This window comes from Sceloporus occidentalis, unplaced genomic scaffold (genome assembly GCF_023333645.1).
Source record: "Sceloporus occidentalis isolate IW3139 unplaced genomic scaffold, rSceOcc1.0.p SCAF_2, whole genome shotgun sequence".
NCBI classification, from domain to species: Eukaryota; Metazoa; Chordata; class Lepidosauria; order Squamata; family Phrynosomatidae; genus Sceloporus; species Sceloporus occidentalis.
In genome coordinates this window covers 2,916,349-2,937,969 of record NW_028316982.1, presented here as the reverse complement: position 1 = coordinate 2,937,969, position 21,621 = coordinate 2,916,349, and the positions used below count along the sequence as shown (strand labels likewise).

At 43.6% G+C, this 21,621-nt stretch overlaps 1 protein-coding gene across 1 annotated transcript in view; it reads right to left on the bottom strand.

Moving 5' to 3' along the window:
- Positions 1-21,621, bottom strand: part of LOC149317875 (solute carrier family 12 member 9-like) — a 131,199-nt gene that overhangs the window by 46,706 nt on the left and 62,872 nt on the right. Inside the window, exons 8-9 of the mRNA XM_089513250.1 lie at positions 18,204-18,286; positions 12,515-12,639 (exon numbers count right to left, since the gene is read on the bottom strand). Of these exons, the coding sequence (XP_089369376.1) occupies positions 12,515-12,639; positions 18,204-18,286 (208 nt within the window). The remainder of the gene's footprint in view (positions 1-12,514; positions 12,640-18,203; positions 18,287-21,621) is intronic.

Here is a 21,621-nt window from a genome sequence, read left to right as displayed (position 1 = left end):
GTACAGCTTTAACTATTTTTTAAAAACTTTTCTTTCCAAAGAGCATATTTTAAATTGTTTCAGGGTTGTGAATAATTTTGTCCTGTTGGCTTCCAGGGAGATTTCAGGCTTGATCTGTCCTTGGACCCAACTGTTTGTCTTTTTGGCAATCCACGGTATCCTCTGCACTCTTCTTCAGTGCTATAAATGAGTTGATTTTCTTCTGGTAGCTTTCTTCCCTGTCCAGCTCTCACAGCCATACATTGTGATGGGGAATACAATGGCTTGGATGAGCCTAATTTTAGTGTTCAGAGTCCTATCTTTGTACTTCATGATCTTGTCCAGTTCTTTCATAGTTGCCCTTCCCAATCCCAGTCTTCTTCTGATTCTCATTATGTTTGCTGTTACTGTTGTCATCCACCCTCGAGTCAATCTTGACTCATGGCGACACTGTGGATGAAACATCTCTAAGGACTTTTTCACATTGAAGCTTTTCATACCTGGCTCCATAGCTGCTAAAACATCCTCCAAACATCCCTAAAAGGTGGGGGAATCGCCTGTGTCTGAATGCCAGGCCTGCTTCCTGAATCATCATGGAAACGTTGCTCCCTATAGTGTTCCTGAATTGTTGCAAGGGGAGTGGATTTCCTATGAACGTAAACTTTGCATTCATAGGAAATCCTCTCCCAGGAACGTTTGAGGGGTGCAAAAGAGGGAGCCATGTTTCCATGATCATCAGCAGTGATAGAGCCAGGTATGAAAATCTTCATGGAGGAGGCAAGTGTCATTAAATTGTGATTAAATCATGCTAATAGAGCGATGGAGGGGAAGATTATCACATCTCCGTGTGCTTCTCCCATTCATGTCTTGTGCTTAAACAGTAATGGACGCATAACTGGGTAATAACAGAAACTCCTCTTATGTATTACCCAAAGATACATCCATTACAGTTTACGGATGGGACACAAATGGGAGAAGCGTGCGGAGGTGTGATGATCTTCCCCTCGATCACTCTGTTAGCATGATTTAATCACGACTTAATGACGCTTACCTGCTCCATGTGAAAAAGTCCAAAGACTCCCAATCCTCCATTATTCTTCTAAGTTCTTGCAGATACATACTCACGATCTTCTTAATAGAGTCCATCCATTCAGAATGTGGTCTTCTTCTCTTTCTACTTTCTTCCATTTTTCCTAACGTTCTTTTCTTTTCTTATGAGACGTGTCTTCTCATGATGTGGCCAAAGTACGACAGACTCAGTTTAGTCATCATTGCCTCCAGGGAAATTTCATTATGTACGTATATGCAAATCCGTTTCCCTCCCAAAATCCAAAACCAAAATCCTGGTCCCAAATATTTGTGATAAGGAAGACTCAATCTTGTAATAGCAATATACCACAGCCATAGAATCCCTTCATGCATTCTGGGGAAAAAGGCAGCAAGTCTCTGAACATGCCTGATTCTGCTTGTTTGGGGGTCTATTTGTCCATCAATAACTGCATACATTCTTTTTATTTCAGGATAAAGATGAGGAAAGATGTAGAGCAGTCATACAATAGCCAGGGCAGGGGGAGAAAGAGGAGAAATTACGACATTAGGGAACACCACCGATTCTCCATGAGATTCTCAAAGCTGAGAATTGGGTGGAAGGAATATGGTAGAAGGTTTGGACATGGGAAGGTGTGCATGCAAGGGAACGATTAGGCTGGTGAAAAGGGGGTATCCCCAGGGACCAGACCGGTTTGTAAAATGCAGGTGTAGGGTACATATGAAAGTGAATGGTCTATTTCTTCCTCCTCCACCCCTTAAATTGCGCACTCAACACTGGAGCACAATTAGCCAGTCTGGAAGGAAGAGCCCACAAGCTGTGATTTTCTCTAATTGTTGTTTTCCCCGAAAGGTAATTAAAATCCCTTTTTATTTCAGGCATGTGCTGGAGGCCTTGGCAACAGGCAACGGCAAAGAAGGGGGAGAAGTAAAGAGATGGAGTCACCATTTTTAGGGGGGGAGAGAAAAGGGAGTAAGAGGGGGATGAAGTCAGGGGGTACTTCGTAGGAAGAGAAAAGATGATGGGGCTCCATGGGTCCTAGAAGCAACATTCTTTCCTCTAGAAAGCATGGGATGAGATATTCTTTGGAGGTCTTTAAAGAGAGGCTGGATGGCCATCTGTTGAATATGCTTTGATTGTGAGTTCCTGCACGGCAGATTGGGGTTGGACTGGATCAGGACACTTGGGGGCTCTTTCAGATCTATGATTCTATATATCAGAGACTGCTTGGCTGTGGTTAATTTGGGGGGGGGGAATACAGTTTGCGCGTGAGCACAGGTGCTTGATTTCTGGGTCGATCAATGCTATTTTGTACCAGTTTTAAGGAATCTCTGGCATCCTTGCCCTTCCATTTACTCCCCTTTCCTCTTACTCTTTCCAGACGAATCTCTCTGCCCAATCTCTTCCTGCTTACCAGCCTTCAGGTTTTACCAGTCTCATCACAGGGATATGTCTGGCCTGATTTGCTCAAGGACCCATTTGCTTGTCTTTCTGGTTGTCCATGGTATCCTCTTCTCCAGCCCCACATCTCAAATGAATTGATTTTCTTCCTATCTTCTTTCTTAACTATCCAGCTCTCACATCCACCCATGGTGATGGGGAATACAGTTGCTTGGACAATTCTAACTTTAGCGCTCAGTTGTCTATTTTTAATCGTTCCAAGCCATTAATGTTTTCCGCTAGTAGTATGGTGTCATCCAAATATCTTAGACCAGTGGTGGTGAACCTTTTAGAGGCCGAGTGCCCAAAGTGCAACCCAAAACCCACTTATTTATTGCAAAGTGCCATGTCCCTCTGGCTTTCTAGTAACAAACTCTGTGCTGGGGCAATGGCACATGTGCCCACAGAGAGCGCTCTGAGTGCCACCTCTGGCATGCATGCCATAGGGCCGCCATCACTGTCTTAGACTGTTGATGTTCCTTCCTCCTATCTTCATTCCTCCTTCACCTGAGTCTAGCCCTGCTCTTCATATGATATTTTATGCATACAAGTTGAACAGGGATGGTGATAACATGCAGCCTTGCCTGAGCCCTTTGCCAATTGGGAACCATTCTGTTTCTCCATATTCTGTTCTGACAGTGGCCTCTTGTGCTGAATACAGACTTCTCAACATAACTACTGAGTGTATATATATGCAAATACAAATAATAGGAAATACACACACACACACACACACACGGTATATAAATAAATCCTATTATTATTATTATTATTATTATTATTATTATTATTATTATTATCCAAAATCCAATACATTTCTGGTGCCAAGCATTTTGGACAAGGGAGACTCAACCTGTACTGCATTAAGGGTAGCAGTGGTTCTATGAACACACTGTTCTGTTCCTCCACTGAGAAAGTCTACCAGAGACAGAACTTGACGTCTTGTGAAACCAGTTTTATTTCATCTGTACCCTTTGATTTACCTCTGTGCTGGTTATCTTCTTTCTTGAATGCACCAAACTCTTTCCCCCCTTTAATCTTTGGCTAAATTTGTTTTAGATGGCATGCTTACTTTATGCTGCTAGTAGCTTTGGGCAGTTCTAACTATAAGAACCAGAAACACAGGGTAGAAGCACTGTCAGAAATAAAAATATGGCCCATATGCGCCCCACTCAACTCCTTCCCTACTTCATCTCCCTCATTTTTCTTTTTGTTGAAATTGTCCAGGAGGTAGACTGCCATCTGATACAAATATTACAATCAGTTCAGCTACTTTAGGGAGATAATAAAACTTATCCATTAAACTTAAAAGACCACATCCTTCTTAGTGAAATGGGAGATTCTCTCTCATTGTATTTAATAGGGATGAAGCAGACACGTCTTTTCAGTTTAAATAATAACCCGTACGCACGCAAATCAAGAGTCAGGTCTGGAGTAATGAATGACACAGTGGGTACCTAAAGCTGCTTAACATGAAGTCAGACTACTGCTGCATCTATGACAGGTTTGTCTCTATCTGATGAGCAGCAACTCTCCAAAGTACAAAAACAAACTCCAGAATTTGAACAAGTTACTTTTTTGGGTAACAACTCCCCATTACTCAGAACAAAGAGAGGCCTTCACCAGTTCCGGTACTTGAGAGGTACGCAAACTCCAACACATGGGTTACAGATGGCCCCTCAAAGTTGTTTTTGTGTGATACCTTCTAACTCCTAGGACTACCCCATTTTCATAGAATCTTAGAGTCCGAAGGGACCCAAAGGGCCATCCAGTCCAACCCCATTCTGCCACGGAGGAAGACACAAAGCACCTCTAACAAATGGCCATCAAGCATCTGTTTAAAAACCTCTAAAGAAATACACTCCACCAGTCTCCTGCTTTGGAGGTCTTCTGTCTGGATGGTCATCTGTCAGGCATGCTTTGATTGAGAATTCCTGCATGGCAGAAGGGGGGTTGGACTGGATGGCCCTTGGGGTCTCTTCCAACTCTACGATTCTATGATTCCAAGATGGAAGTGAGCTGACTCAACCCTTTTCAGACATTATGCATCTTGGCTTCAACCCACCTGAGCCTTTGCTGCAGGGGAGTTAAGACTTGCAGAGGCTGGGAAGCTGTTCCAAGACTGGAGTCCCTGCCGCCACTCCGCATCATCTCTGGCTCCCCTCCGTTTAATTACCACTAATGTAAACTGTGCTCCATAAAACCCCGCTGGCACTGCGCCCTGGGAAGCTGAGCAGGACAAGTCCCATAAATTCACTGCAAAGAGCTGGATGCAGTCTGGGCCTTTTTCTTCCCACTCCCCTACACCCCCAATCCAGCCTTCTTGGCAAAAAAAAAGGTATTTGCTCAAGGGCAAAAGCTTTTTAAACAGGATCATAAATGCTTATTACATGGGCAATGTGCTCAGCTTGATGGGATTAGCTGGAGGGGGGAGAGAAATTGATCACCAGGCCCCCCTCTTCATAGGAGGGAGGGATTGCTGGAGGGGGAAGGGATTTCCAGAGCTGCTTGGCCAAGAGGGGAAGGCTTTGCAAGTGGGGAGAAGGAGATGGAGAGGGGGCAGAGAGGGGAAAGAATGCCTGCCTTGCATCCATCCATCCTCCAATCCACCCCTTCACCAGCTGTTCCCAGACAAACACATATGCTCTAACATGCTCAAGACCCAGGAGCTTTCAATGAGATTACCCTTCTGAGAGATCCCAAGGGCCATCGAGTCCAACCTCATTCTGCCATGCAGGAACTCTCAATCAAAGGAACCCTGACAGATGGCCATCCAGCCAATGTTTAAAAACCTCTGAAGAAAACCCCACCACTTTCCAAGGGATCGTCTTCCACTGTTGAACAGCTCTTACTGTGAGGAAGGTCTTACTACTCTTTAGGTGAAATCTCTTTTTCTCTTGGTCTGAATCCATTGTTCCGAGTCCTAGTCTCTGCTGGAGCAGCAGAAAACAAGCGTGCTCCCTCCTCAATACGACATCCCTTCAAATATTTAAACAGGGCTATCATATCACCTCTTAACCTTCTCTTCTCCAGGCTAAACATACCCAGCTTCCTATGTCTCTCCTCACAGGGCTTTATGGTTTCCAGATCTTTCACCATTTTAGTCGCGCTCCTTTGGACACATGGCTTCAGCTTCTCAACATCCTTTTTGAATTGTTTTGCCCAGCACTGGACACAATTTTTTTCAGAATAGAGTGGCATCTTGATCTAGACACCAGCCTAAAATCACATTGGCCTTTTTACCTGCTGCATCACACTGCTGATTCACGATCAACTTCTGGACTCCTAGGACTCCTAGGTCCTTTCACATGTAGACATGTGTTTCAGGGCTGTAGTTTAGATCAAGGGACAGGCAGGGTCAAGAGAGGGGGGATAAGCAGATATGTGGCACAGATGAACCCAAGGTCTGGCATCGTCCAAGGCAAGGCAGGGTTAGGGCTGAGAGCACAACCAAGATGATTAAACTGAGACAGTCATACTATGGAGATTATCACAGGGGGGAAAGAAGCAGTTTGAGGAGTACAATTGCGCCATGTATTCTCACACAATGTTGCACTGAATCCGTAGCTGCAGCAGCAATAAAGAGAAACATTTCATTCATGGGGAACTCCCATGAATTTATTCACAACAGCGGAAATCAAGCGCAATTGAAAGAGTGCAGAAGTCAATCAAGCTGCATTACTGCTATTGAAGAAGCAACTCGAGATACCCAGAATGCATTGCTGTGGTTGCAATCCGTTCTCATTGCCAGGGTTGGTTTTGCAGTGGATTTCACTCTTCCTTTGAGCTATGGAACACAATTTAGTTAACAGTTGATTTAAACAATGTGTTGAAGTAATACATTTTATTTTGCTGTCTTTATTCTTTGCAGTCCAGGGACATGATTAGCAGACGTGTGCAGTTGCGCTGATATGCCATGCATGCGCAAAATGATCAACTGCAATATACTAACAATTCATTTGTGGATGTGTGCAAAACGCTATTGCAATATTATTTCAAGTGCACAACAGTGCAAATGGATGCCGTGTGAAGGCATTCAGCAAAATTGTGCAACTGTGCCTCCTCAAAATCGCTTCTTTCCCCCTGTGTGATCATTTCCTTTGGCTACATCAGGAGAAGGCAGGACTCATTGGAAAAAACAATAATGCTAGGAAAGGTAAAGAAATGCAGAAGGAGGGGAAGACCGCATGCCAGACGGATGGGCTCTATTCGGAAGACATGGGTATGAGTTTACAGGACCCAAGCAGAGAAATGGAGGACAGGGAGTCTTGGAGATGGCTTATCTACAGGGCTGCCATGAGTCAGGATCAAACTGGAGGTGGTTAACAACAACAACAGAGTCGCAGACCTCTGGTGCCACAACAAACTACAGTCAGCCCTCCTTATCCATGGATTTTTTATCCACAGATTCAAGCATCCACAGCTTGAAAATAATAATAATAATAATAATAATAATAATAATAATAATAATAATAGATTTCCCGCCTCTCCCTGTGGATCGAGGCATAATTAATCTAATAACATACATAATAAATTTACATAATAAAACATAGTCTACATAACATCTACAAAACATGATCCATATCTCTATACCAAAGCAAAAACTATAACAATAAAATCTAAAGCAAAATAGATTAAAAAGTGGATTTGGAGAAAGCCTATTTGTGGGAGGGAGGGACAGTTAAAAATACTTTAAAATATATATAAAAACCCATAGGCAAACCTTGATTTTGCCCTTTTATATAAGGGATACCATTTTACTATGCCATTATATTTAACGGGACTTGAGCATCCACGGATTTTGGTATCCACAGGGTTTTTTGGAAATCCAAATCCTAGTGGATAATGAGGGCCCACTGTACAAATCCCAGAATGCCATAGCACTGAGCCATGGCAGTTAAAACAGCGTCAAACTGCATTATTTTTGCAGTGCAGATTAGACCAACGTCAAAAGCAGCCAAGGAGCCCAGAGGCTCTGGGCTTTCCACCAAATGGCTGGCTACTCACATGGAAGGCCAGCATGCACTGGGACTCCCTTCAAAGATTTCTCAGCACCCAACAGCTGGAGGCAAGCGGAAGGACATGTTTATAATGCTCTGTATCTCTGTTTTGTTTTGAAACACTTTGTTCTTTAAGGAAGGCTTTTACGTGGGTAGATGATCGATGATGGCAGTTGATTCAGGACTGGAATCGTTTTATGTTGGGCTGCAGCATATGTTTGTTTTAAGGACTGCATTAAATGTTTAATCTTTTTACATTAACGTATGCCTTTTTATCGCCTTGCCATGAGAAGAAACGGTAGGAATTTGAAAATAAAATAATAAACTAAAATGCCTCCAAGATCTCTCATTCTCTTAATAGAATATCTAACTGCCAGATACTGCTTTTTCCAAATTTCTCCTCAAGTCTCAGCTTTTATGACAGGTTGGGTCACTTCTGGCCCCAGGACCACATGTACCCTGAGATCTCGTTTCATGTCGGACCCCAACTGTATTGCAAAAATGCCAGGCTAGAAATCAGTTCAGCTCTCTGGAAAGAGCAAACTCTGCCTCTCCTGACAGCCTTTTGGATGGAAAGAAAAGGGCAGAGAGAGTGTCTCAAAGATAAATGGTGGTGGCAGAAAGAGAGAAAGGGGCTATACAGACTGGCACTTTGTGTCTGCCTGTGGGCAGGGTGAGAGCTAATGGTGCCGCCCGGGTGCCATTTTGGTGCACACCCTTCTAGACGGAGCACACCGTGATAATGCACCTCCAGCTCAGCACCCAATCGGTGCAGTGTGGAAATGGCATCAGAAGGGTGCGCCACCGCACCTATGACACCCTTTCCAGGTTGCAAAAAGAACCCGCTTTTCGTGGTTTCTTTTTGCTCCCTGTGGAGGCCGCAGTATGCAGTTGCCGCAGCCCCAATCCGAGGTGAAAATGGCAGCATCCTGCCACCCATTTGTATAGCCCCTTAAAAAAATCCTTTTCCTATCCACACTACACAATTATAGCCCTATTATTCCACTTTAAATGCCAGGGTTTCATGCTATGGAGTCCTGGTATTGGCAGCCCAGGGAGATGCATTTATAATTCATATCCAAAGAGCTTTAGTGCCTCAGCAAAATACAAACCCCAGGATTCCACAGGATGTTGCCATGGCAGTTGAAGTGGAATAATAGTGCAGTAAATATGCAGTGAGGATGGCTGCCTGCTAATTTTTGATCTGGCTCAGCCCACAGATAGCTTGAGTCACACCCGGCACTCACACGCGGCCCTTGAAGGCTTCTTGCCAAAGGAACGCAAGCCTTGAAAGATGAAAACTTCTCTATTCTTGGGCTATATCAAGCCTTTAAACCAAAAGGTGGGTTGTTTAATCCAGGCTGCAAACCATGGTTTAAACCAAGATTCACACCATGGTTTAATAACACTCCTTTTTAAAAAAAATAAATAATAAATTCTGGCTATTGTACTATTTTCCAACTGTCTCACTGGAACAACAACAACAATTTTAGTTTGAACATTTTAACTTGAAAACTTTGTGGTTAGATCAGTATCCAGTGTCAGTTGCTTCTTTTTAATGACTTTATATGTAGCATATATATTATATTATTATATTATAGTGCAAGAAATGCCATTCAGAATCAAATCTTTCAATCGAAACAACTTGCTTTTAAAAAAAAAGTTTTAAAAGAACAATGACAGTTGTCCCTCCAGATCCACAGACGCTGGATCCATGGATTCTTCCATCCATGACTTGAAAATATTTTTAAAAATATATAAATTCCAAAAAGCAAACCTTTGATTTTGGTATTTTATGTAAAGGACACCATTTCATCAGCCATCCATGGATTTTGGTATCCACAGGGGACTCCTGGAACCAAACCTCAGCGGATACCAAGGCTCCACTATAATATTTAAGCTCACCGCCATAACTTCTGAACTGCACTTTCCTACTTAATTATCTCGAAAAAATGAAATGCATAGATATAGGATGGGGGACACCTGGCTGAATGAAACTACGTGTGAAAGGGATCTAGGAGTCCAAGTAGATCACAAGTTGAACATGAGTCAACAGTGTGATGCGGCAGCTAAAAAGGCCAATGCTATTTTAGGCTGCATCAATAAAAGTATAGTGTCTAGATCAAGGGAAGTAATAGTGCCACTATATTCTGCTCTGGTCAGGCCCCACCTGGAATACTGTGTCCAGTTCTGGGCACCACAATTCAGAAAGGACATTGAGAAACTGGAGCCTTGTGTCCAAAGGAGGGCGACAAAAATGGTGAAGGGTCTGGAAACCATGCCCTATGAGGAACGACTTAGGGAGCTGGGGATGTTTAGCCTGGAGAAGAGAAGGTTAAGAGGAGATATGATAGCCCTATTTAAATATTTGAAGCGATGTCATATTGAGGAGGGAGCAAGCTTGTTTTCTGCTGCTCCAGAGACTAGAACACAGAACAATGGATGCAAGCTGCAGGAAAAGAGATTCCACCTCAACATTAGGAGGAACTTCCTGACAGTAAGGGCTGTTTGACAGTGGAATGCACTCCCTTGGAGGGTGATAGAGTCTCCTTCCTTGGAGGTCTTTAAACAGAGGCTGGATGGCCATCTGTCGGGGATGCTTTGATTGAGAGGTCCTGCATGGCAGAATGGGGTTGGACTGAATGGCCCTTGCGGTCTCTTCCAACTCTATGATTCTATGACTCATTCAGTCCTATACTGGTATAGTCCTATACAGTCAGCCCTTGCCTTACGCAGGGGATCCGTTCCGGACCCCCCCCCCCCCGCATAAGACAAAAAGCACGTATGCTCGAGCTCCATTGGATATAATGGAGCTCGTGCTTGTGCCATGGCCATGCGCCATGGGTGCACGTGCCATTCTCCCTTTTAGCGAGTGGCTTCAGCGTAACCTGAAAGCTGCCTATAGAGAGCCCGCATATGATACGGCCTCACTATACATTAATGCAACAAACAAATAAACCTTGTTTAAACAGAAAACGCATCCTCCTGTTTTTAATTTGTTTGTTTTTTTTAAAATACTGTGTTTACTCATGTATAAGTCTAGAAACTGAGGTCAAAAAACTGACCCCCAAAACCTGTGTTGATTTATCCATGCGTCAAAGTAAGTACAGTACTTTAACTCATAAATATATATATATATATATATAGAGAGAGAGAGAGAGAGAGAAAAGAAGAGTTATCTCTTTTCTCTGAACAGAGTGGTAAAAAGCAAGAGCTCAGTCCATCCTGGGAGCACCAAAAAGAAGCATGTATCCCCATTAATCTCTCATCCATCCAGCCTTTAAGATGAGCATAAACAGTTACACCTGCCAGGATTTTCTAAGTTCTTTGGCATCATTTTCCTTTGCATCATCCTTTACATCCTTTGTTACATGCCCCTAAGTTTTACCTCCGACTTATCCACGGGTCATATCAAAATCCATAATTTTGGCCCCAAAAATCTACCCTTGACTTACACATGAGCTAGACTTATAGTAGAGTATATACAGGCGGGTTATAGACCATCCATTTGGGGCGGTCTGGACCAGCCCCTTTCCCCGGAGTATCGGGGCTTCAGCGGCTACACTGGCAGCCGCTGAGGCCCCGATCCGCCGCTTTTCGGGCTGCGGGGAAGCAGCAAAATGCCGCTTCCCCGCAGCCTGAAAAGGGGTGTCCCTGGGGCTTCAAGCCCCAAGGACACCCCGCGGCGGCGGGGAGAAGAGAAAGGGGCCGCTTGGCCCCTTTCTCTTTTAGTCTGCTGGGCGCAGCCGTCTGAAGGCTGCGCCCAGCGGACTAAACCAGGAAGGAGCTCCGAAATGGAGCTCCTTCTTGCTCCGTGTTCAGGGCGCACTAAGCACCCTGGCGAGGAGCAAGGACGTCATGTCCACGCCGCCCCGTCTAGAGGCGGCGCGGCCGTGACGTCCTCACGGCGGCGGCCATATGGAAGGGCCGCCACTGTTTAGTGCGTGACAAGCATGCACTAGGGTTAGGGCGGTGCGGAAGCACCGCCCTTTTGTAACCCTAGTGCGTGCTCGTCACGCACTAAACTGCCGGTTTGTAACCGGCCACAGTAACTGTATTTTTCCAACCCTGCTTTAGCTTAACCACTTTTAGAACTGAGTTCAGACTAAAGGTTTGTGGACTTTGTCCCCTCAAATTCAAGGGCCACAAATGAAAGGCAGGTGAAAAAAAGCAGCTCGTGAAGGTAGAAGCAGAACTGAGTATGAAGGATCCTCTAAACAGTCCCCAAATTTTGTAAAGTGGTTTAGTGGTTTGAGCGTTGGACTATAACTCTGGAGACCAGGGTTCGAATTCCTGTTCGGCTATGGAAAGCCACTGGGTGACTTTAGATAAGTCACACTCTCTCAGCCACACAAGAAAGCAATGGCAAACCACCTCCAAACACCTTGCCCAGAAAACTCCATGATAGGTTCGCCTTAGGGCTGCCCCGTGTCACAAATGACTTGAAGGCACACAACCAGCACCATAAATGGTTGCACAAAGCCTTCCACATGCATCAAACCTGGTTTTCCACAATATTTCTTGTCAATAGCAGCCCAACCTAGAAAGAGATCTAGAAGGAGATTGTCTCTGGTCTACTGCAGATCAGCTCCTGAGCTCACAACAGATCCCAATCTGTCTCCTGCCTTCACATACCATACTCCTCACTTGCTATGGATTTGTTCAACAGGTTCTCTCTCTCCTCAACCTGCATAGCTGAGGGATGGTTTTCAATGGAGTTGGCCTAAGATATTTTGCTGCCTGAGGCAGTGCAGCAAAAAATATCTCCCTCCACAAAATCATAGTAAATAACATCCAAAGCAACCAAATATTTCAACATCTCAGGGAGAAAATCCCCCACGTACCTCTCTCCTTCCTCGACACAAAAGCAAACCCACAATGATATTAGCTAACAATTTCCTATCTTTTTTGTGGCACTAAAGGGCCGTTATGCCCGAGGCGGTTGGCTTACTCTAGTTCAACTGTAGGACTAGTCTTCTGGCTTATTTTGTTGTGCTCTGAAATATCAAGCAATTGCACCCCAGCCCAGCATTTGAACCCAGCACACCTGAAGTTTGGGGCCGATGCCCATTCGAGGGCCAGACAAGCCAGATCCACGGTGGCGTAGACCAGGAGGAAGAAGATGGTGACCACGGCTGCAATGGTGTTCAACTTGCCAGAGAAAAGCACCAGCTGCAAGAGGAGGACAGCAAAAGAGGTGATGAGGAACAGGGACAATAGCTGGGAAACAAACATAAAAATAAACTTCCCATGATCCAGGCATCATCACCATCACTACTACTACTATTATTACTTATATTCCACCTTTCTCACGACATAGGAACTCTACTCAAGGCAAGTAACAGCATATTTAAAACAATACAACTTAAAAGCAATACAAAAGCATTAAAAAAAGTATAAATACAGTGTACTCTCCACATTTGCTGGGGTTAAGGGCACAGGACCCCCGTGAAAGTGGGAAAACCAGAAATAAAAAAATTACTATGTTCTTACCCAAGAGAACACTGCTCTAGGAATCTCTAGGTCCTCTAGCAAAACTCTATGGTCAACATCTGTGAGAATATGACCACATAATCATGCTGAAGTACCTATAAATGCCTAGAGAGGTGTTTTCTCTAGGAATATCTAGGTCCTCCAGTGCAACTCTATGGTCAATCTCTGGCGCAGTTGCGCTGGAGGACCTAGAGATGCCTAGAGAAAACATATTAATCAAATCAGCAAATAATCAAATCTGCAAAAGTCAAAGCCACAAATGTGGAGGGCTAACTGTATAAAGTTTAAAAAACCAATAAAACCATTTTTAAAATCACTGCTCCCTAATGAAACTTTGAAGGCCTCCCAGAATTGAATTGTCTTCCAGAAGGATGCAACCACCAATGGCCACCAATCAGAATGACTACCATATATTATACTCAACTATGTCATTAGTACGTGAGGACATCAATTCAAATTACAATACTTTGTGTATGGAAATGATCAATACTATCTGACCCCATCCTCATGCGGGTGCCCTACATTCATCTATTCTCCACATGCTAGTTCCATTACATGTTAGATCTGCCACTTCATCTCCATGCACACAGGCTAGGTTCCAATGCCTTTGTGCATTAATGACTGTCGTTAAAACTGACCTGCAACTTCATTTCCATACGCAAAGGATTTGCAATTTGTATTGACATCCTCACATACCAATGGCATATATGTGTTTGTGTCTGGATTCCACTCCACCAAATGCATCTGAGGAAGTAGACTGGTGCTGCCAATTTATTCCTTTCAGTTAGTTTCAAAGGTGCTACAAGATCTCTTTTTGGACTTATACATGAACATATATAGTACATATCACCCTACTATTGGAATCCTTGGATATGGAGGGCCAAATAAATGGTTTGTCACTGTATAAAGAGAATGCTGGACTTGATGACAGCTTGGTTTGATCTAGCCACAGAACTCTTCTTCTGTCTTTATTAGATGCCAGGAAACAAATTGGAGAACTTCTGAATGCAAACTACGTGTCTTTCCTCATTGAGATATATGGTCCCTGCCATTATGGCTGAATTACAGCACATTGCTGGTTGCAGGAACCCTTTGCTGGCTATTTTTGCTCCTATAATTTCCTTCACTCAAAGGATCGGAGCTTGGTCTTTATATTGCAGCTTGACCTGCCATAATTGTTGGCAACGGACTGCAGTGAAGAGACTGAGCTTATTCAGACCATTTAAGTAAATGGGGGATTTTTAGCTGGTTGCAAGTTAATGGTATGCACTGAGCTGACAGTGTGCCTGGCAGCTCTAATGGAGTCTCCCTCCACTCCTCCCTAGACATTTGCCTTTTGATTTATAATTCATTTAGCTGCTCGTCAAGGTAAAAGAGCCCTCGCTGAAGGTATCGTGCCCCAGCGCCAAGGGGGCACAGCGGGGAGGAAGGAGTGAAGGCTAGTCGATCAGCCTCAAAGAGCTGGCAGCAAAAGGAAAGGGCCAAGGGGTATTTATTTCCAAGTTGGGGTGACAGCATTCCTGTCGCATCCTGCATGCCACTGAGTGGCAGCACCCCATACAGCAATAGCAACCGCACTTTACATTTCTATACCACTTCACATTGAACTCAGCACTCCCTACACAGTTTACAATCTGTAAGCCAATTGCCCACAACAAGCTGGGGACTCATTTTACCGACTTACGAAAGGATGGACGGCTGAGTTAACCTTGGAGCCCTGGGATCGAACTCACAACCTTGTGGCTGCAGGAATGGCACTTAACGACTTCAGAACCAGGGCCCCTTTTACCCACAATCCCTGGCTAAGGAAGCCATGCTGCACTGACCTGCCACCACAATGCAAAGGAAAGAACACAGGAAGAATAAGGTGAACTATTGTTCCCAAAGGAGTGGACTCTAAGGTGGAGAGATGGAGTCCATGTTGGCTGGAGGATTCTGGGAATTCTCATCTCCAACAACAACAACAACAACAAATCTCTCATGTTTCTAAGCTCTGAATATAATCTCAGAGGCCCTTGGGGATTTCCAAGAGAAATCACTTCCTAGGTGTCCTCTTTGGAGCTCATGCCTGCCTTCTTCTGTTGCTCCAACTTTGTGGCACAATGGTCCCTCCATCTTTTATGGCTTGGAGTGGTGGAGAGCCAAGCACCACTTGGGTTTTCTCCATGTCACCTTTGCTATCTCTCCCACTTGCCTGGGTAGACACACACACACACAGCCCTTTTTGTTGTTCTTAACCTGTCTAGCCAGCCAGAGAGAGAGAGGTAGAGAAAGAGAGCGATGCACTTGATACCACAACTTGATTCTGATCCATGGTGACTTCAATTGGCCCCTAATGGTCTTCTCCCAAACCAGGCTGACACTCTCCCTCTCCTTCTCCTCTTTTTTCCAAGAGCACTGCAATGTTCTTTCCCAGCTAATGGGGCAATTTCTTTTGCATTACATGTATTTGTCCAATTTGGCGGAGCGAAACATGCTGAAAGAAAGAGAGAGCCAGCGGGAGACTGGGGTGGCGGCTCCTAAAGATTAGCCGATGGGAGTCTCGGCAGCGTTTTGCCGTGATCCATCTCTGAGACTGAGTGGCACATCTCCCTTTGAAACATTTGCTCGCGGACATCAGCCCAATTGTTTAATGCACCTGGGACGCCTCTAGCAGTGCTTGATATGGATCTCATGTCGGGCGTGTGCCATCTCACTTGATTTCCCCACCCGCCCACATCTCTCCTACAAGCCCAAACCTCTTTCCCAGCTTCTCTCTCAAGGATTAGAAGCAGCCGTTGGCCAGAGTTTTCCATTTCCAAGGGCAGGAGACACACTAGTAGATCAAAGAACGTGCCCAACGTAGTGCAGTGGACCTCTGCCACCAGTTAGATGGGTTTTGGAGTCCTTGTCAGCATCATGGCCAATATTAACAACTGTCCAGTGGTCCAGAAAGGGTCAATTTGTATTAATGACTTGGTCTGATACAGTCCACCCTTCGTAGCCATAGGGAATCCTTTCTGGACCCTCCCCTCCAACGGATAAGAAAAATGCTGGACCTTGAGTCCCATTGTCCTTAATGTCAGCTGCGACATGTGAACCCAATGAAAGCAATGGGGCTTGCCGTCCATGAATGTTTAAATCCACTGATGGGGAGCCCACATATATCGAGAGCCCACTGTACCTGCTTGGCAGTTTGAGGCTGGGACAAGAAATGAAACTTGGAATGAACAAATTAGAATCATAGGATCATCTACACTGCAGAAATAATCCAGTTTGACCCCATTTTAACTGCCATGGCTCAATGCTGTGGAATTCTGGAATTGTAGTTGGGCACCAGAGCTCTCTGACAGAGGCAGCTAAATATCTTACGAAACTACAATTCCCGGAATTCCATAGCATTGATCCATGGAAATTAAAGTGTTGTCAAATTGCATTATTTCTTCAGTGCAGATCAGCCTCTGCCTGCTCCCCTCTCAAAGTCACCAAAGTTGATGGTGGTCCACTGCATCTTTTGGCTTCTATAAGTTTTGACTGAACTGTACTGAAGGCCTTCCTTTTGTCCATTGAACTTCCCACCATTTAGGTTCAGAAGACAATGCCCGCTATGTTTTAGTGTTACGAAAGGTAAAAAAACACACCGGCTTTTCCCAACATGTCTACAATTCCCATCAACTGCAATCAGCAATAGGTAATAGTCAAGAATGATGGGAGCTGTGGTCAAAAATGTTGGAAAGGCAACAAGTAGGGAAGGCTGCTGCACACCATGCACAATTCCATGCACCTCTGACACGTCTTGCCACACTTAACCTTTCTCTGTCTCTTTAAGTGTCAACTTGTGGTACGTCCTAGAAGCTAAACCATCTTTTGTGAACACACAAGAATTACAGACACACAAAGTCATGTGAAGAGATTGCATGAGATACCTGAAATGGCTAATATATATTTCAAATCTTCCTCTCTCTCTCTCTCTCCTCTCTCTCTCTCTCTCTTGCTTCCAGATAGAGAAAGGATATATCATATATACTTGACTTTAAATTGAAGTCATGTATAAATTGAGGGCAGGTTTGGGGGACCAAAGTTATGGATTTTGATACTGGTTTTTAAAAATTTTATTAGATGACTCTGATAAAAAAAGTAGCCAAGGAAGTAGCAAAAAATTTTGTACTAACTATTAATACCCGTAAAGCCATGTGATCTTGTTTTAATAATGTATAATGTATTTTAGAATGTATTTTAATGCTTTTGTTATTGCTTTATGGTTTGTTAACCACAATAAAGGTTGATGATGAAGATGACGCCATGAACCCATGGATAAGCTGAGAGTAAAACTTAAGGTAAAATTCTGGAACGGATAGCAAAGAAAATGGCAACTAACTTTAACTAACTTTAATGTGATAACTTTGCCTGATTTTAACCCAGAAAAAGCTGACAAACACACACAGATTTCTTATTCAAATCCTTCAAACCCCGATTCCTTTTGGTCCTCCTTTGAGGGGAAGCGCCAAATTGCTGTCATTGCTGCTATTTTCCCACCAAGACATTCAAAATGGTCAGAATGGCAAAAGTGGAGGGGGTCAGTGCTTTCCAGACCTTCCACCATTTTGGTGGCCCTCCTCTGGACATGGTCCAGCTTCTTAACATCCGTTTCGAATTGTGGTTCCCAGAACTGGACACAGTATTCCAGGTGAGCCCTGACCAAAGTGGAACAGAGTGTTACTATTACTTGTTCTAGACACTATACTTCTATTGATGCAGCCTAGAATCACATGGACCATTTTAGCTGCTACATCACACTGTTGACTCATGTTCAACTTGTGGTCTACTAGGACTCTTAGATTCCTTGCACACGAACTGTTGTCAAGCCAACTGTCCCACGTCCTATATCTATGCATTTCAGTTTTCCTACCTAAGTGCAGTCCTTTACATTTCTTCCTGTTGAAATGGCCAAAACAGTGCAAGGTGGCTCACTGCCTTTCCCTGCCTGCTCCTAGCCACCTCCAGCTGGACAATCCATAAAGAGAACTGGGACAAATCATGTATGTTGGACACCAACTCCCAGAATCCCCAGCCAGTGGCCAAGCTGGTTTCCCTCTTGTGTTCCACCTCCCATTCTTCTGGAGTTAGTACCACCAGAGCCTCATGCTCTTGGCTGCCCTCAGTGCAATGCCAACAAAACTGGCACTTGCCCCCCTCCCCCGGCAAATTTCCACATTAAAAAGCAACAAGTCAGCAAGTAATGGAGCAATAATCATTCCACTCACCTGCACAAGGACCCAGGAGAAGACCACGGCTGCCCAGGGGTTCCCACCACGGGAAGTCCTCTTGGCTGGTGCCAGAGCTTTGCCTGGAAAGGATGGAAAGGAGAGACAGAAGATTTATAGATGCTGCAAAATCACAGGATTATAAGATTGCAGTTGGCCATCCTTATCCAAGGATTCAAGCATCTTCAGCTTGAAAATATTCACAAAAAGGTATAAATTCCAAATAGCAAAGTTTGATTTTTCCATTTTTATCTGTTCTACTACGCCATTGGATTTAATGGGACTTGAACATCCACAGATTTTGGTATCCACAGTGAAACCCCAATGCATAACAAGGGCCCACTGTATAAGGAAGTTATATAAGAGGACTGCAAAAAGTGTATCAATCTTAGAATAAGTTAAAGAGAGTTAGATAACACAGTGTAAATGAAACATAAGCTGCATCCACACTGCAAAGATAATCCAGTTTGACACCGCTTTAACAGTCCTGGTTCCATGCTATGGAATTATGGGCAGTGGGGCCACAACAAACTACAATGCCCAGAATTCCATAGCATGGAGCCAGGGCAGTTAAAGCAGTGTCAAACTGGATTATCTCTGTAGTGTGGATACAGCCCTAGTCAGGTATATTGGAAGCCATCATGTCCTTCTTTAATGTGTTTAGTGTGTAATATGTTTTTTTTGTTTGTTTGTTTGTTTTTGGTTTGGGGTATTTTTTTTTAACTGGTTTTGATGATTGTTGTTTTAGTCTTTTGGGGTTTTTCTATGTAGGTTTTTAGATTTAGAAAGAAAAGCTTATTTATGTGTGTGTATTATTATGTCATGTTATTATGTCACTTTGATTCTTTTAATAAAAATATTGTTTAAAAAAGAGACAGAATGAATACATCTCTAGAGGCAGACAGGACCACAACAGACCGCTGCCAGCTATTTTATTATATGTCCATTAAGAGCTATTGCCGCCCTGCGCTCAGTCAATTAACTGGCTGGCTTAAAAGATTAAAATAACATTTTGACTCTGATGGTGCTCCTGATTAAACTGGCACCAGATGAAACAATTAAGACCAATGCAAGCATGCATCAAAAGCGCTGGTGGCAAGGACCACCCTAAGAAGCAAATTTCCCTCCTGTGAAAACATGGAGGAGAGAAGGGAATGCCTCTTTGGGGATGCTGCAGCATCTAAAAGCAAGAAGACTAACAATGGGAAAGGCAGCTATGAAAGAACCGGACAAGAGCCTAAAGAGTAAACATATACAAATAGACACAAAAGTTAGAATTGTGCAAGCCATCATATTCCCCATCACCATGTATGAGTGCAAGAGCTGGACAGTGAGAAAAGTGAATAGGAAGAAAATAAACTCATTTAAGATGTGGTGCTGGAGAAGTGTGCTGAGGATGGCCAAGAAGACAAATCAATGGATCCTTGAACTGATCAAGCCTGAACTCTTCCTGGAGGACAAGATGATCAAATTTAGGCTGTTGTACTTTGGCCACATCAGGATCTGGAAACTATGCACTATGAGGAGTGACTTAGGGAGCTGGGTATGCTTAGCCTGGAGAAGAGAAGGTTAAGAAGTTATACAGTGGGCTCTTGGTATCCACTGAGATTTGGTTCCAGGACCACCAGTGGATTCCAAAATCTGTGGATGCTCAAATGCCATTAAATACAATGGCATAGTAAAATGGTGCCCTTTATATAAAACGGCAAAATCAAGGTTTGCTTTTAGAAGTTTATATTTTTAAAAAATATTTTTTAAAAATCTGTGGATACAGAGGGCTGACTGCATGATGGTCCTATTTAAGGGGTGTCACACTGAGGACGGAGCAAGTTTGTCTTCTGCTGCTCCAGAGTACAGGACATGGAGTAATGGATGGAAGCTACAGGAAAAGAGATTGCAGCTCAACATTAGGAGGAACCTCCTGATAGTAAGAGTGATTTGACAGTGGAAGACACTCCCTTGGAGAGTGGTGGAACCTCCTGCTTTGAAGGTTTTGAAACAGAGGCTGGATGGCCATCTGTTGTGAGTGCTTTGACTGAGAGTTCCTGCATGGCAGAATGGAGCTGGACATAGGGAGTGCTTAGACTGTGTCTTCCTGCATGATAGAAGAGGGTTGGACTGGGTGGCCCTTGGGGTCTCTTCCAACTCTAGCATTCTATGATTCTATGAGAAGGCACAACGTATTAGAAAAGACAAGAAAGGCTGATGTATTCAGACACATCATGAGAAGGCATGAATCATTGGAAAAGACAATATTGTTAGGAAAGGTAGAGGGAAATAGAAAGAGGGAACACCTGCACACCAGATGGATATGTAGAATCAGAGATGTCATGGGCATGGATTTGCAGAGCAGTGGAGGAAAGGGGGACTTGGAGATGTGTCAACTCGAAGGCAGTTAACAACAAAAAGCAACAATAATTATCCTTTTCATAAAGCATTTGTTTCTTCTCCTGTGCAGATCGAATCAACTAGCTGAGGATTCCTTTTTGCACATCTCCACCAATACATATCAAGTGAGTATTATGTACTCTTTTTATACTGTATTATAGTGTCCTGTCTCTCTGCTTCCGTCTCCACAGTAGATACTCTTTGTTTTTGGACTGGTGTCAGTTACAGAAATGTATTTAAGACTTCTGTGATTGACAAAGAAAAGGGTCTTTTTGTGGTGGCCTCTGAGCTTTCAAGCACCTTCCCTGAAGGACAAGAGACTGAGACCAACTTCATCATTTTTTCCACCCTAAATCCAAAGATTTGTACTTCCCTGACATTTTAAAAATTCCTTCTGTTGTCTCTATCTGTATTTTATCTTTATGATTTTGTTACCTCTCAGTTTTATCGTTACATGAAAAATGGTGTGGTACATAGTGTTGCCTTCACCGTATATAGCTTTGATTACTGTAATATATTCTATAGGATTCTACTGAGTTGTTGATAACTCTGTGCTGCCCTGGAATCTGACAGGATGAAGGACAGGCTGGGAACAGCTTCAAATGATAACTCTCTCCCTCCAGGCAGTAAACAGATCTCAGCTCACTCAGATCCGCACCACCAACAGCTCTACGGAAGTTTCTAGACCATTTCCTCAACAGGCATATTTATTCCATCGGTAAGGTAATATGTTCGTAAACAGCCACAATATTTTTAAAATGTCAAAACGCACAGCAGGGATGGATGATACGTTTTCCTACGGATGGAAAACTCCCTTCTTGCAAGGTCTGGTTAAATACTAGCTTCTGAAGGTCCTCCAACAAGAGAGAAGTTCAAAATTGTGGCTTCAGGGCTGGAGACCATCATGTACTTCATTCCCTATCCCTTGAACTTGCATATACAAGTACAGTATATTCTTTCTTTCTTTATAGTTGCAGTTTTCCTTACTGTTTTATAAACTATTAGAGTCATAGAATCATAGAGTTGAAGA